This window comes from Centroberyx gerrardi, chromosome 18, assembly GCF_048128805.1.
Source record: "Centroberyx gerrardi isolate f3 chromosome 18, fCenGer3.hap1.cur.20231027, whole genome shotgun sequence".
NCBI lineage: Eukaryota > Metazoa > Chordata > Actinopteri > Beryciformes > Berycidae > Centroberyx > Centroberyx gerrardi.
In genome coordinates, this window is record NC_136014.1 from 9783831 (window position 1) to 9798307 (window position 14477).

The 14477-nt window shown below is 42.5% G+C and overlaps 1 protein-coding gene across 1 annotated transcript; it reads right to left on the minus strand.

Moving 5' to 3' along the window:
* Window positions 1-31: 31 nt before the first annotated feature.
* On the minus strand, window positions 32-5009 carry LOC144542730 (uncharacterized). Its single transcript, XM_078289702.1, has 2 exons — window positions 4889-5009; window positions 32-1592 (listed from the first exon to the last, which is right to left on the minus strand). Exon 2 carries the CDS (start codon window positions 1543-1545, stop codon window positions 1180-1182), a length of 366 nt encoding a protein of 121 aa, XP_078145828.1. The 5' UTR covers window positions 1546-1592; window positions 4889-5009; the 3' UTR covers window positions 32-1179.
* Between the last annotated feature and the right edge of the window lie 9468 nt (window positions 5010-14477).

A 14477-nucleotide genomic window follows, 5' to 3' on the forward strand; every position in this document is an offset into this window, starting at 1 on the left:
CATTGCAAAATACAGAAGAAGAGAAAGAGGATATTAGAGCAGACATAATTTAATTATTTTATACAGAAATTGCCGTAATACCATAATATACATAAAAGCACAAGAAGATATAGACGATAATGATGTAGTATCCAGGTTAAAAAGAGATCCTAAAGTTTCCCGTGGGTTGATATTGGTTCAGGATGCGGACCACTGAATGTTCCTTTCGCACGTCCCATAACCACTAAATATACACCGATAAATCACAGCACAGGAGCTGGTGGGAGGTGCATGGCGTCAGGGGGCTATTTAGGTTTATTTTAGAGAGAAATCACAGTGGAGCGTTGCCCCAGCGGGGAGAGAATATGAGGGGTGTACCACCAGCCACCAGGGGGGAGCGACACTCCCATGCCAGGACTTCACCAGAGGACGGGCTGGAGGAGACACCCAGGCTGACAAGACTGAAACATATACTTTAATCTATCAACACAAAGTGACTGAGTGAGAGGAAGACAAAAAGATAGTGGTTGGGTGCAGAAACGTTCCTAAATCATTTGTTGACACATGGCACGGTGTTGGACCTCTGCATGGTCCTCACCTGTGGTGAGTGCAGTGATTTATATTCACTGTATAGACGTCCCCTCTCACTTTGGTGATGTGGATGAGTGTCCCCTTTGACCCAAAGGAGACAGTGTGGCATACTGGACTGAGTGCAATGACACAGAATCACACATGCTTTTACAAACTCCTTATCAGTGAATGGTGTCTGATGCAGCCCTAAAATAACCATTTGCACAGCAGAAGTCTATAGTGAAAACCTTGTATCTCCAAAAGAACAGTTTTGTTTTTAGCTTGATGGCCATGCATTTTTGAGTTCATTTAATTGGTTTTGAATGTAGAATGTAGAATTTTCCCAGTCCATATAGCATGTGATCCTTCAACTGGAGTTAAAACACTGAAAATCACCAAGACTGGAGTTATAAGGTTTTCACCTGACAACGACAATATAATACAATTCAGGAATCTCATTAAAGCATAGTTTCGAAGCCATGAAAATCCAATCCACAACCTCTACCTCCCCCTTCCATACCCAAATGCAGACTCACACATCCCAAATCCACAAACCCCACCCCCACAGTCTTGGTTTTCCCCACAATGACGAGCAGTTTGTCACAGCCTGTCCCAGTCACGTTCTGCCCCTCAGAGCTGCCGGTTCAGTTTCTGCGCCTGCTTCTCCTTGGTGTCGAAGGCACTCTTGGTGCTGAACAGGTCCTCCATGGTATCCATGACCTCCTGCATGTCACGGGTCAGCTCCGTGTAGCTCTCCTTCAGCTCCTCCTGCTGCTGCCTCAGCTCCACCGCCGTGCGCATGAGCTCGGTGGCCTGGTGGCTGCAGTGGCTCCGCAGCTGCTCCACGTCCGACAGCAGCACCTCCATGCTCTTCATCAGCTGCTCCAGGCGGTCGGCGGTGACCTCGAACCCGGACGCCCCCGGACTCCTGGCCCGGGCGTCGGAGCCCTCCGGGAGCTGGGTGTCCGACCCTGGAGCCTGCGCGTCTGATTCCATCCTCCTGAAGTAGCTGCTCCTAGCCGCCTGATACTCGAGTCACACTTCTGTAAAACAGATACCGGGAAGGTTTAGCTGGTAGCCAACAGATGTCAAAGGTCAAATGGTAGAGAGAAGTCGAATAGTGACTGAAAAGGCAGAGAAAGGGCGAGAGATGTCAAAAATATAGAGACGCTCCGCCACCTTTCGTCTCAGTCAACCTGTAAGGAGTTTAAGCTCCTTGCAGGGGTTGAAAAAAATGCACTTCTGACTAATCTCTGCTTGTGTGTGCATGTGTGTGTGTGTGTGTGTGTGTGTGTGTGTGTGTAGGTGTGCGTGCGTGTCCAGCCACCCTTTCACTGACATGTGCTGTCCTGTAATCCAGTTAGGGCAGCTATCCCGAGCAACTCCAGACCGTTGCTGGTTAGGGTGAGTGGCAGGCGGGACATCAGATTACGTGCTCCCAACCTATTCACTGCCATGGCTGTCTGAGCAACAGATTAACCCCGTCTCCTTGAACTCACCTGTGGGTGGCCTTGACACTCACAGGACTTGACAGTATACTCTCTCTCTTATATTCTCTCTTTCTCTTTCTCCCCCCCTCTGTCTCTCCGTCCCACTACCTCAGGTGTTGATCGATGAATAGCTCTATATTCCACAGCTGGCTTCTCACTGTCTGTTTGGGATAAATTCCTCTTGTATCTGGGAATGTGTTGAGGAATTACAGTAGCACCAGCCACTTTAAGACACGGCTATTTTGAGGAGGTACAGTCGATGCACAGTACAGTACTGTTGCAGTGAGACTCATCTAAGAGCAGCATTAGATTTTATTCATTGTCCTTAGTCACTAGCTGCTATCATAAACACAAGTAGAGAGAAAATTAACTGAATCCTATTCCTATAATTTTGAGCGAATGATGCACTGTTCCACAATCACTATCATCTGTAATATAAACACCTCAGCTCATCTGATTTTACAATCAGATTAGATATAAAGTTGAATGCTAGTACATCAGTTTGGAATGGTGATAAGTAAGGATTGCTGTTGGTGTTTGGTCACCATCAATGGATGATTTCACCAAATACAGAGCATTCTTTACCAGCACTTTCCATGGCTCAGCTTCACTGCCCCTTTCTACACCATGAATACCAGAGGGGACATTTGCCATTGGACAACTTTGGGAAAACAAAGGGGGTTTGTACAAAATACAAGTGATAGACAAAAGGCAGATGGATTGCAGGGAAAGATAATAATGTGGACTGTACCTAATATGGTGAGTTTTTCCATTCAATTTGAATAGCTAATGGGCTATATTATAGAAGAGGTAGCTACACTATTATATTATATCACTCCACTATAAAAAAACAACAACAACAACTGGGAAACTAAGTCAGCCAGCCTCAGCAATGTAGCCATCTATAATGAGACCACTCCCAACTATTCACCTAAAACTACACTATCATTAATGTTGGATTTGAAAAATGGCAAATCAAATTATCCTAGATTATAGCTCCAATCCACCATTTATTAAATTATATAAATTATAAACATATATACACTTAAAGAGCTGGACTTGTTTATGGTCAATAATCTTTTTGCAAACTTCAAGATTCCTTGTGTCAAAATACTGGTAGATTTTGCCAACAAAACATTTATAAACCTTATTTTTTAACTGTCTGTCCCTAATGTGTAATTGCCTACAAGCTATCTGATATCAAGAGCTCAGACAATCAATTTGAGGGTAAAAATAAAAATAAATTCTCCACTGAATCAAACAGTAGGCTAAGCGCTGCCAGTCTTTATCCTGTAACTGGATTGGAAGCTTTTTACTGTAAGAAGATTGTGAAAGGACGCCCTCTGTTGGTTCCTTAGGGAATAGACGCTCCATTGAGAAGCAATACCATGGCATCATACCATTAACTAGAGATGGGACAGAGTTTGGTTTAAAGTATAAAATATCTCAAGTCAGAAACATATTCACCTGTAGAATTATATTTAATCAAAAAGTATAACTTATAGATGAAATATAACTACACTAATTTACCTGTTAGAGGTATTTGTGTATCCTTGTCAAAAGTGCAAAGTGTGACCTTTAACAAACAGAGTGGAGATGAAGATAGGAGAATAGTTAAGGGTAAGAGTCATACAGAATCCATAATATTCATTCATTAAGGGTGTGCCCAGAGTGCCTTAAGGATAGCATAATCAATGCCATATGAAATAATTGGACTGATGTTCAAGAAGCATTGCTATAAACAACTTGTATTTGTTTTGACATCTGTCCATAGAAGATAAGAAGTCGTATCATTTCATATGAAGAGATAGTATCTTGATGGGCATATTCTGCAACATGTGTGACGCCAGCATATTCTAACAATTCTGATATAGTCACTTTGTGGGAAAAGAGTAAAATAATGGACAAGGAAAATCCACGTGTTTAAAAGCATGTTGAAGAGTTGGCAAAAGGCTCCTACCCTCTTAATGGCTCTAAAGATAAGGGGTTGGAGTGGTGACGGCCTCGCCACCCCCATTCTCTTATCAAAACAAGACAAATTGCTCCAGTGAGGCGAGTGCCAAGAGAAGCAGCCATCTGTGACAAACACAGACTTTCGGGTCTCTAATTGTAAACACACTGATCGCCTATGACCAGAGAAACTGATGAATTAATTAGTTGCAGGAGTGATTTCTTTAGAGAAGGGGAATTTGTATGAGCACAAACTAAAGCAAAGGTTCATCTTAAAAGATAGCCCAAATAACTAGGAGAAAGAAGAGATAGCTGTGTTATTGCATGTTAGAATAATGTAAAGACAAGGCAAGAATAATGTAAAGACAAGGCAAGACTGTCAAGCCAGGGAACTTATGTTTGTCCTTGTTGCTTTACAGATGTAAAGCTGAGCAAAACAGTAGCTTCAATAACTTCAATAACGTTTGCCAGTTGTTTAGCCTGACTGACTTTACAGCTCATTTTCTAGCAATATTTGCAATGCAACAAGCCTCCAAATAAAAGACAAGCACTAATCACTAATAACTAGACAACATGAAAGGACAAAGTTTCCATATATATTTTGTTAGTGTAATTTGCACATCAACTATCTCAATAAGATAAAATTACCTAGATGAATAAACTATGGAGCTCATTTAGTGACAACCTTAGAGAAGAAACATATAACAGAGAAAAATGGCAAATTAAAACAAGTGATGTATATTAAAGTGCTGTTCAAAAAGGGTACTAAAGAAATGTACAAAGCACCTGTAGTATTAAATGTGACAATTCTCCCCTCTCATTCACAGGAGTATGAGATATTAGTAGGTATAGCAAGAGTGATTAAAGTTCAAGGAAAAACTGCAAATATTTGGACTTACCAATCTTGTGGTGGACCTGCTATTTAATAATAACACAAACATTAGCAGATGCAATTTCCTGCAAGTCCATTGGAAACGTGAGAAAATGAGTTATGACTTCTAACCTCTAACTGTGGTAAATTACTGTGCTTCGCCACCAGGATGTTAAAACATGCAGGCGAAAGATAAGCTAGATTGTGTGCTGAGCGTGGATCCTGTCCAGAACACAGGGGGTCTGCCCACCTCACTGCCACTGTACCCACTCACTATGATCATGATAGGACTGCTTGGTCATGGTCTTGCTATTTTAGACTGAACATTGTACATTGATGCTGCTGCATCTTATCAGCAAGTCAACACAGAAACCAAATTAGAAGAGGAGGAAGTTGATGTTTTGAAGAATATTGCTCCAAAACGTGATGTCTACCATTTGAAAATGTGACAAGTACTGTGACAAAACGGTTGTTGTGATAAAAGTAAAACTCACTATTGATTATTTACTTGCAAAATAGTAATGATTTAGAGGATGTAATCCTATATGGTTTAAAAACACTGCAATAAAAGAAACAGTATATTTCCGAAATGGTTATATAGCATTTGGGAATAAAACCTATAATTTATAATTAATGTAATGTGGTGTAAATCGAACTATAACTGTTTAGATTTAGGAAGCTTAGAATGTTGATGGAGTCTTTAAGGTGCTAAGGGCTCTGCTCTGGGAACCACTGTCTTCACAGAGAATGTCTCTGCTGTAAGCTTAACACCTTGCAACTTTAATTCAAATTGTATTATTTGTTTACTTGAATTCAAAGTTTACAAGGTCATTTATGAGATCAGTACGTTTCATGAAACTAGGACTCATGAAACCAATTCAAAACCAATCATTCTGATATTAAGGATATTTTTCTTAGCTCCTGAAAAGTGTCAAAAGACATATCACAATCACAAGTAGCTGCTGATTTCTGTCACTTACTATCATCACTGGCAGACAGTCTGATCTTGAGCAGAAGTTGGAATATTAGTGTTGTTCTTCTTTTTGGCCTACTCTGAACACTTAATGTAAAGAAATTAGCACAATTAGTGAAGAGGCATGCAAAACTATGACATGTTTTGAGCTTGGTCAGAAAGGAATTGAAGGGAAACAGCTTTGATTTTACAAAGAGCTTTTTAAGGCCGCAGAGCCAACTGGAAGCGCTTTTCTTCCCTTCCGCTTTGGGGGATTCTGCCTGTGATAACAGCATTGTTAAAAGCCAGATCCTCTGAAGACATACCCACCTGAAGCATATTTGCAAGGCCAAACTCTTTCAGGAGGTCTCTAGTATGAGTCTGGATAAATCAGCATAGTGTGTGCTAAAATGTTAGCATGGTGCACCGATGCAAATGATCTACCAGGGACACATGGATGATTTTGGTGTCAATGTTCTCATCACTTCATGGGTAAGATGACCAACGAGCCATCTCCCAAAAACTTGGTGTAGTCCTTTCAGGGTTATTATATTCAAAGTTATTATTAAGATGAAGGCTCTGAGGTTATTGTGTGAATTGCAGTTTCAATCTAGATTTTGAATTGAATGACCTGAAAGTGAATTCAATTCACACATTGGTCATTCATGTTCAGACTGATGCCTCTGCTGTTGCTGGGCAGGAAAGTGACGCCTGTCCAAACATGACTTGGCCGAGGTATTTCACAGACAAAATAGCTACTGTTCACACACACTTTCTTTATTTAGAATACTGCATAGGCTACTATTCCCCCTTCCACAGCTGAGGACACAAACAACAAGTGTGTCTCGTTGAGAAATATGTCTGTGGAACTGCAGGATATTAAACACCCTCATTCCATGCAAATTCGCATACATTAACACAAACTGTCCACACGCTGTGCACCCTCTGTCATTACCTCACTCACACACAGTGAAGTAAACTCTGACTCATCTCTTTGTCAGGCCTCATTGCCTCTCATTTCAAAAGACATGTTCAAACACTCCTAATCTCTCTCTCCTCTGTTTTAAAGTTGTAATCCGCAAAATCACCATTTTATTTTTTTATATTAGCAGCATCTTTGGCGCTCATTGCTGTGGTGTTTCTGCACTGCACTTCCCACAGATCACCTGTCAATCAAACAGTGTGTCCAGTACTGTGAAGGCCATATCTATAATGCATTATAAGCACTTTCATAATAAGTTTTAATGCATTTATAAGGCATTATAAAACTTGCATGACACAAGCCTACCAGAATTTTTTTTGCATTACTTCTACCTCCCTCAGATAACCACATGGGGGCAATGTTGTAATTCCCAGTTTGATTTGTATTCCAGTGGAAGCTGTGAGACGCCTGGTGCTGCTGTGTGTATTGTGTGCATTGTCTGCCTCCACTCTTGCATGTGTGTGTGTGTGTGTGTTTTTTGTCCCTCTGTGTGCATGTGCATACATTAGACATGTAGGTGTTTGCCTGGGCTTTGTTGGATGCGCACGCTTGTAAATTCTTCAAGCGATGCTCGAGTCTGGTGAACTCCAACACGTGTGACCATTTAAGTGCCAACATGTGTATCGGTGCATGTGTGTGTGTGTGTGTGTTACTATGTATGTGAGCGCTGTGTGGGGGGTTCGGGGGGTATATGGATTATCTTGCCCTGGGTCGTATTCAGGGAGCCCAGCCAAGCGTGAGGCGGAGAGGAGAAAGGGGGCATTGTTGTGGTCCAGATGAGTGTCAGAGGTGCCTCAGAAAATAGATTCACTCATGGGGGTTTAACAGAAACACGCTCGCAGCAACCACCCGACCCCTCAGACTATGACCGGGCTTGAGCCCTTTTTACAATAGTCGAGGGATTAAATGTATCAATTCACATGGTCTGGCATTTGGATATGGTTTATGCTGGAAGGTGTGGTATGTGACTGGTGTTGTATCGATCAGCAAGGAAGTGCTGGACAAGAATAGACAAGAAAATGAAAGTGGGGTTTAAACAGAAATTATGTGACCGAAGTGGACCTGGTTTAAACAGCAGTAGTAAATAATTCTTGTTAAGTTGTTTTTATCTACTTTGAGCACCAGATGGGTGGAGTTTACCAAATCAAGATAGTATCAGGTCAGTTGTCAATTCACGTTTGGCACTTTCTGGAAGTCATTTCATTTGCATGTGTGATAAAACTAAGTCATCTAGTACAAAAATGCTAAGAATTATTTTGAAATAATATGACCTCTTTGACCTCTCTGTGTCTCTCTATCTCCTTCTCTCTCTCTCTCTCTCTCTCTCTCTCTCTCACACACACACACACACACACACGCACACACACACCCAGACATCTGGTTTGTCTCTGCAGAATGCTTCCAGACAACCCACCATCACCAGTGGTCATAGCCACAGAAGAAGTGCATCCCAGTGTTTCCCCCTCTATGATTTACTCCAAAGTAAATGAGAGCATAAAAAAAGCTCTGTGTCACTAAGAGAATGGGAGAGTTATGGGCCGATGTCTCACATGTTGCCTATAGGCCCTCGGGACCCTCAGGAGACCAGGGGCTTACCGTGATGTTTCCCCCCTCCTCAGAACTGTGGCCCTATTTATGGACTCTCCTCCTGGGTGAGCATGGGCCTGTGATTTATGGGTCTCCATCTGGTGCTGTGGGTGCGTTGTTGTCGATCCTCAGGATATGGAGTTCAAGACGGGGTCCCTGCGCCGGGATGATCACGGGTCTCCATGGGGGGATCACAGGGATCAGCGTGTGGTTGGTCGTGGGTGGGTGGGATGCGGAGTTAATGGTGGAGTCTGGGTCTTAAAGTGTGTGTTGTGTGTGTTTATGTTGATGGACACTGGTGTGAAGTGGGTGAAGCAATTTAAGGTGAGTCAAGGGTGAAGATACACAGGACAGGGGGATCTAAAAGATGTTTATAGTAGAAAATTACCTTTTACTGCGAAGTGACCTGTGAAAACATGAAGGACAAGACTGTGCACAGAAATTTAAAGGTGGGTAGGAGGTCAAGATAATATTATATCCAATCCAATCCAACACATAGGGGTTCAGTGTCTTGTTCATGGACAATTGGGAACCAGACCAGACCACAAAAGGTCACTGTTTGAAGTGACGATGATAGTAAAAACATATTCCTATACAAAAACAATACATCAATGAGCTGACTGTAGGAGAGCATTGTGTTAGTGACAGTACAAAAGGGCAGAGGGCTTTGGATGTAATCTATCCACATTCCTTATGGGGGATACATGATATAGCCCAGTGGTATTTGTGTTTTTTACAGTGTGTGTGTGTGGGCCTTTATACAGTGAATCTTGGCTCAAGGACCCGGACCAACTGTTGCTGTATCCTCTATCTATGGAATGATGAATATGCAGATTGAAGCAATTTGAGAGATGTTTTATGTATGAAGGTGATGGAACAAAAACAAAGTGTCCTTGGGTCCAAAGCGTCCTAAGAGACAGAATGGGGCCATTTCTACCTTAGGGGTTTTATAAATACGAGAGGTATTTGTGTTTAAACTGTCATTTCTCTTTCCGTTGTCAGTCATTCCGGATATGAGTGTCAGCTAAATCCCTAAAATGTCAAACGCACGTGAAAGAAGAATGACTCAGAGATAATGCCTTTTTAGTAACGGAAGATTTAGCTGAAGAAAGTGGAGGAAAAACAAGCGAGGCAGCGCTCCACCCTGAGCCCTTAGATCTGGATCTGTTTCCCCGTGATGTTCCTGTTTCTGGTAAACGGGCGGGATTCCCGATCCCGTCCCTCCAGGGGAGTACAAGTGTATGAATAGCTGATGTTCCAAGAGAGAGAGAGAGACCTCCCTTGCTTTCATTTGATGCCAGAGAATAATGTGAAGCCACCGCTAGTTCGAGAGAACAGTGTGTTGGTCAATAGTCTACTTCTTAGGAAACTATAGCTGTCAGTGTCAGATGGGAAGTTAAACTATTTTCCCCATGAGTGATATCTGTGCCCTGGTTTGCCTGGAATAACAGGCCCAGAATGTGGAAAATGTGATTCATATTCCTATTGGCACCCATTTCAAAATGACTCATACGAATACTATGGTATCAGTTCTATTGATTGCATGCTATTGCATAGGCAGGGCCTTGGGGCTGTTTCTGGGGCTGTTTCTGACTATGCGACCTGACCAGTGGACCCGACCGGGAAAATCACTGCAAACAGAAGTGATCTAGATCGAAGACCTTGGAACACAAAACAGGAGTCTCCTATTCAAATGACGGAGATGTAATCCGAGGTGGGACGCATCAAGCTGACCTCCTCATGACTCGTGCCCATTATGAATGCCTAATGTGTCCAGAATGTCTGTCAAGTGAAACGCTTGGCCCTGTTCGTGATAAACGATACATATGACATTGATCTGCTCGCCGGCCCAGAGTGCTCCATTGTTGGGTCTCCGTTGCACCTGATGGGAGATGCCTGCCAGCCCTGCACTCCCTTAACAGAGCTTTAATTGTTTTATTTCCCTTCCACATTCTTGGGCCTGTGGTTTCACCTCAACACACACACACACACACACACACACATGCACACAAGCACACACAGATTGAGGAACACTCATCGGACCTTCGCTTTTCTCTTTTTTTCCTCCCACAGTGAAGCGCTACGCTTGACTAGCAGCGCTAACATACACTACGAGCATGTGGGAATGTGGCCTTTTCAGGAACCCCCTGCCCCCAAAGTGAAACCACATTGACTCCAAGCAGAGAGGGGAGCATGAGAGGGAGATCGTGTAAAATTAAAATCTTGGCTCACCTGAACCATAATGCAGCACATAGGTGTACTTTATAGATCTTGTAAAAACTTGAAAAGCTTCAATAAAGTTTAATGTAAACCGTTTTTGTAGTTTAAAATGTTTAAGAACGGCTGTGAGTGTTTTGGGGCGGTTGCACAACAAAGAGTGATGGCATTGTTGGACATATGAGTGATTAAGCAATATGAAGTATTTGTCATTGTGGTGCGAGACGGAGGAACTCAAATTCCCCTTCCCACGAGCTGGGTTCTTCCCATCATTAAATCACAGCCTCACTTACATCCACTGGCTGATAAACCTCTTTGTATTCCAGCTGCCATGTTTTCCCTCTTTTATTTTGGGACATTTCCTGCCGCTGCCAGGACCTCATTTACTCTTATCCAGGCTGGGAAACGGGGTTTTAGACACCGGGGAAATCTGGTGCGCCTCTGCTCCTCTCACAGCTAATTAGTGTGTGAACTAATTGCGTGGCTAACTTTAGCTAAGTGACAGCCTAGTTCCATCTGTCCGCTCTCTATAAAGTGTGTTGAGGGAGAGGGAGCTAGCCTGCCGGTGACACCCCGGCTCCTTTTAGAATGTTCTAGCCAGAACTTTAGCCTTGGGAGTCCATCCTGCTTCTACTGAATTTTTGTTAATTTGGCAATACACTGAAGGGAGAGACTGAGACCGTTCGCAACCACGACACAAAATATCCACTTCCTATGTCCTGATTTGATCTCAAGATGTTTAATCATATATCATAAGTTTCAAAACATGATGTTGTCCTTTGAAACACCAGTCTGGCTGCTCTGAAACATCTGTCACAACTTTCATTTATGAAATTACAGACTCCTTCCTTCTGAAGTGTCTGCACACTGTCTGGTGTTGCTGTATTCTTTATTTCTACCCCAATGCCCTTTAGTCTATCAAAACACCTTCAGTCTCCCTCCAAACATCTGCTTGGTTGCACTGCAGTTCTCCGCTCCAAAAGCAATTACAATATTTTTAGATACTTTTCTAACAGTGTAGGCTCACAGCAAATAATTCATAAGATTACATGCTGCAGACAGAGCTGGGTAAATTAGAGAAACACTTTTGTCAGCCACCAGACACTTCAGACTGAAAGGTTTCACACACTTTCTTGATAGTAACGGCCTTTTTTAAACCTTTAAACACTAGTCCCTTTGTGGCAGACGAAATCAGAGTTTGTCTGAGGTGAACCAGAAGCTCCGGGGGGTTGGTGACCTAGACTTCCCCCCTGATCCCTCTCTCCTGGCTGGGGCTGATGAAGAAAGCAGACCCCCTGTCCGCCCCTCACCTTGCCTGGTGCTGAGAAGATCTTGACAGCCAGAGTGTGTGTGTGTGTGTGTGTGTTTGTGTGACGGTGTTGGGTGGCTGGGTGGCTGGGCGGAGGTCCTCCCCTCCGAATCAAATGCGATATGTAATGCAACAGGGAAAGAACAGATGACAGGGGAGAGAAAGATGGAGCGAGGTAATGAGAGTTGGAGTAAAAGGCGAGGTCTCTATAGTAGCGGCGGATCAGATTTCTGGGAAACTGAGTAGCAGGTAAGAAGGTCGTGAGGGGGCGGCAAGCGTGAAGAACTGAGTACAGTGTTACTCAGCTTCTAACTTACTTATTAAAGTGAACATGTAGAGGCGTCAGTCACAAGAGACGCGAAAGTGGCACTCGGTTGAGAGGTTTCCATACCAGGTGTGAATTGAAATGATCTATACAGGGCTGATCTGAGGTCAGAGGTCAGGGTGGAGGCTGCTGCTGGACATTGAACCCACTGAGCAAAAGGAAAGGAGAGGAAAGGAGAATGTTGTGGAACAAGTACATAGAGAAAATAGACAGAGAGAGAATTCAGAACTTCTCATGGGAAACATGGCCTTAATTTCTAAAGGGTTCTTGCCCATATATTTTGTGCTTATGACGAAATCAGAGCGAAAATTTATCTCAGCTGAAACTAATTTCTCTAATTTCCCCTGGCAAGAGTGATATAGATAGCGCTTTCATTTATCATCATATTAATTGAAATGATTGTACAGCAAGTAAGAGAACATTTCTACAAATGAGGCCTCTGGATCATCGTTTCATTGCAGCCAGATGAGTTACCCAGATGACATCATCATCGCCGGACACCTCTCAGCACCAGGTAATGACATAAGGGGAATAGGTAAGGAAAGAAAGAGGACAGGGAGACACAGACATGGTGCGTTTTTCCCCTGGGAAATGACAGCGATCTGTGGAAAAGACAGGTTTTCTAAGCTGATGTTCTGCACTGAAGTGACGGATGATCAAACAGTCAGTGGAGCACCGGCCCACAGGTGTGTCTGCGCTCCTCTTACACTGATGACTTTTACATAACACCGCAGGTCATGTTTCTTCACAGGGATCGTTAAAGTTTAATCTGATCTAATATCTGACAGCCACTTTACCACCGTCCCCATTATTTCAAACATAATCAGATTGTTACCATTGTTGGTTATATAAGTATGGCAAAGGTATTAAATGTCTCCGGTTTTAAATATAAATGAAAAATACTCGTACATAGGGAAGGTTAAACTGTAAATAGTGGATTTAAAAAGCAGTTTTTCTATTTGGTCACCTTGCCTGCATACAGTAAATACACTAACTCCAACATCACCATTTCAAGGCTTTCACAACTACTGAGCTGAAGAGAAAAGATTTTCATTGTTAATCACTGAGCGGTCAACTCAGTAAAATAACAAAGTGTATCCTTGGAGTGTTTTCTAAGGATTGTGAATGGGTCCAATGGCGGTGATGACAGAGCCGAGGTGGTTTCTTCCTGTGCTGATCAGATAGCAGCTCTCCATCTCTCTGTTCCACTGAGTGTGAAATACACACATAGGGGACGAGCCCGGCTTCACACACCTGGGGGATCATGAAGAAAAACATTCTGTAACTTACATTTCATCATTTCTAAGAATATGATAAAAACAAATTGCAGATCACAGAACATTGAAGAAAATCAGTGTAACCTGTTGATTTTTGTTCCTAAACTACAACTGTGGTTTGTATTTGGTCATTAGGACAAAAAACACATAAGTGCCTTTTTAAATAAGGCAGAAAAACAGACAATTTTTTGTGTTTGAAAAAGTATAAGAAGATAATATGAAGATCATACTGTATGTATATCTTGCATAACATTTTGCTTTGTCATGTTTGAGCAAATGCTGCAATTTTAAATTATATATATATCAAATTATTTATAGGACTGTTACTGTACTGTAATGGCTGCTATTTTTTTTTGCAATGATACGAAGATGAACTGTCGTATCCAATCTTGATGAATCTCATTCATTATTGAATAGACTTTTAATTATGTTAATTGGTCATGCCGTTCCATATTACATATATTAGATTCATACCAGATATAGTACACATGAAAACCTTGATGCCTTAAATCAACTACTTTTTTAAAAGTATCTCAAACATCTTGGCACATTATCATCCCGCTTGTGCGCTGAACGTACAAAAGCCCTCAGTACTTTCCCACCATATCAGCATACATTATGAGGGTGCCACATGGGCAGTGATCAGAGATGGCATTACACTCCCTCTTAGGCATTTCCTGTGGCGTTTCCTGCTCTCTTCATGACTTCATGTGCTAATGTCCATTAATCCTGGCAAACCCTCGACAGCTCTTTCTGTCTCAGGGTCTGATATCACAAAGGCGCTCTCTCTCTCTCTCTCTCTCTCTCTCTCTCAGACAGACGGGTCTCGCTCTGAAAGCAGCGGACCCGGGCTCCCAGTATTTCACAGCCGATGGTGAAGATAAGCTTTCTTCTGTGTGTGTGTGTATGTGAGAAAGAGAAAGACCTACAGTATATACAGAAAAGCCCTGGGGTAAAACAGTCTGGGA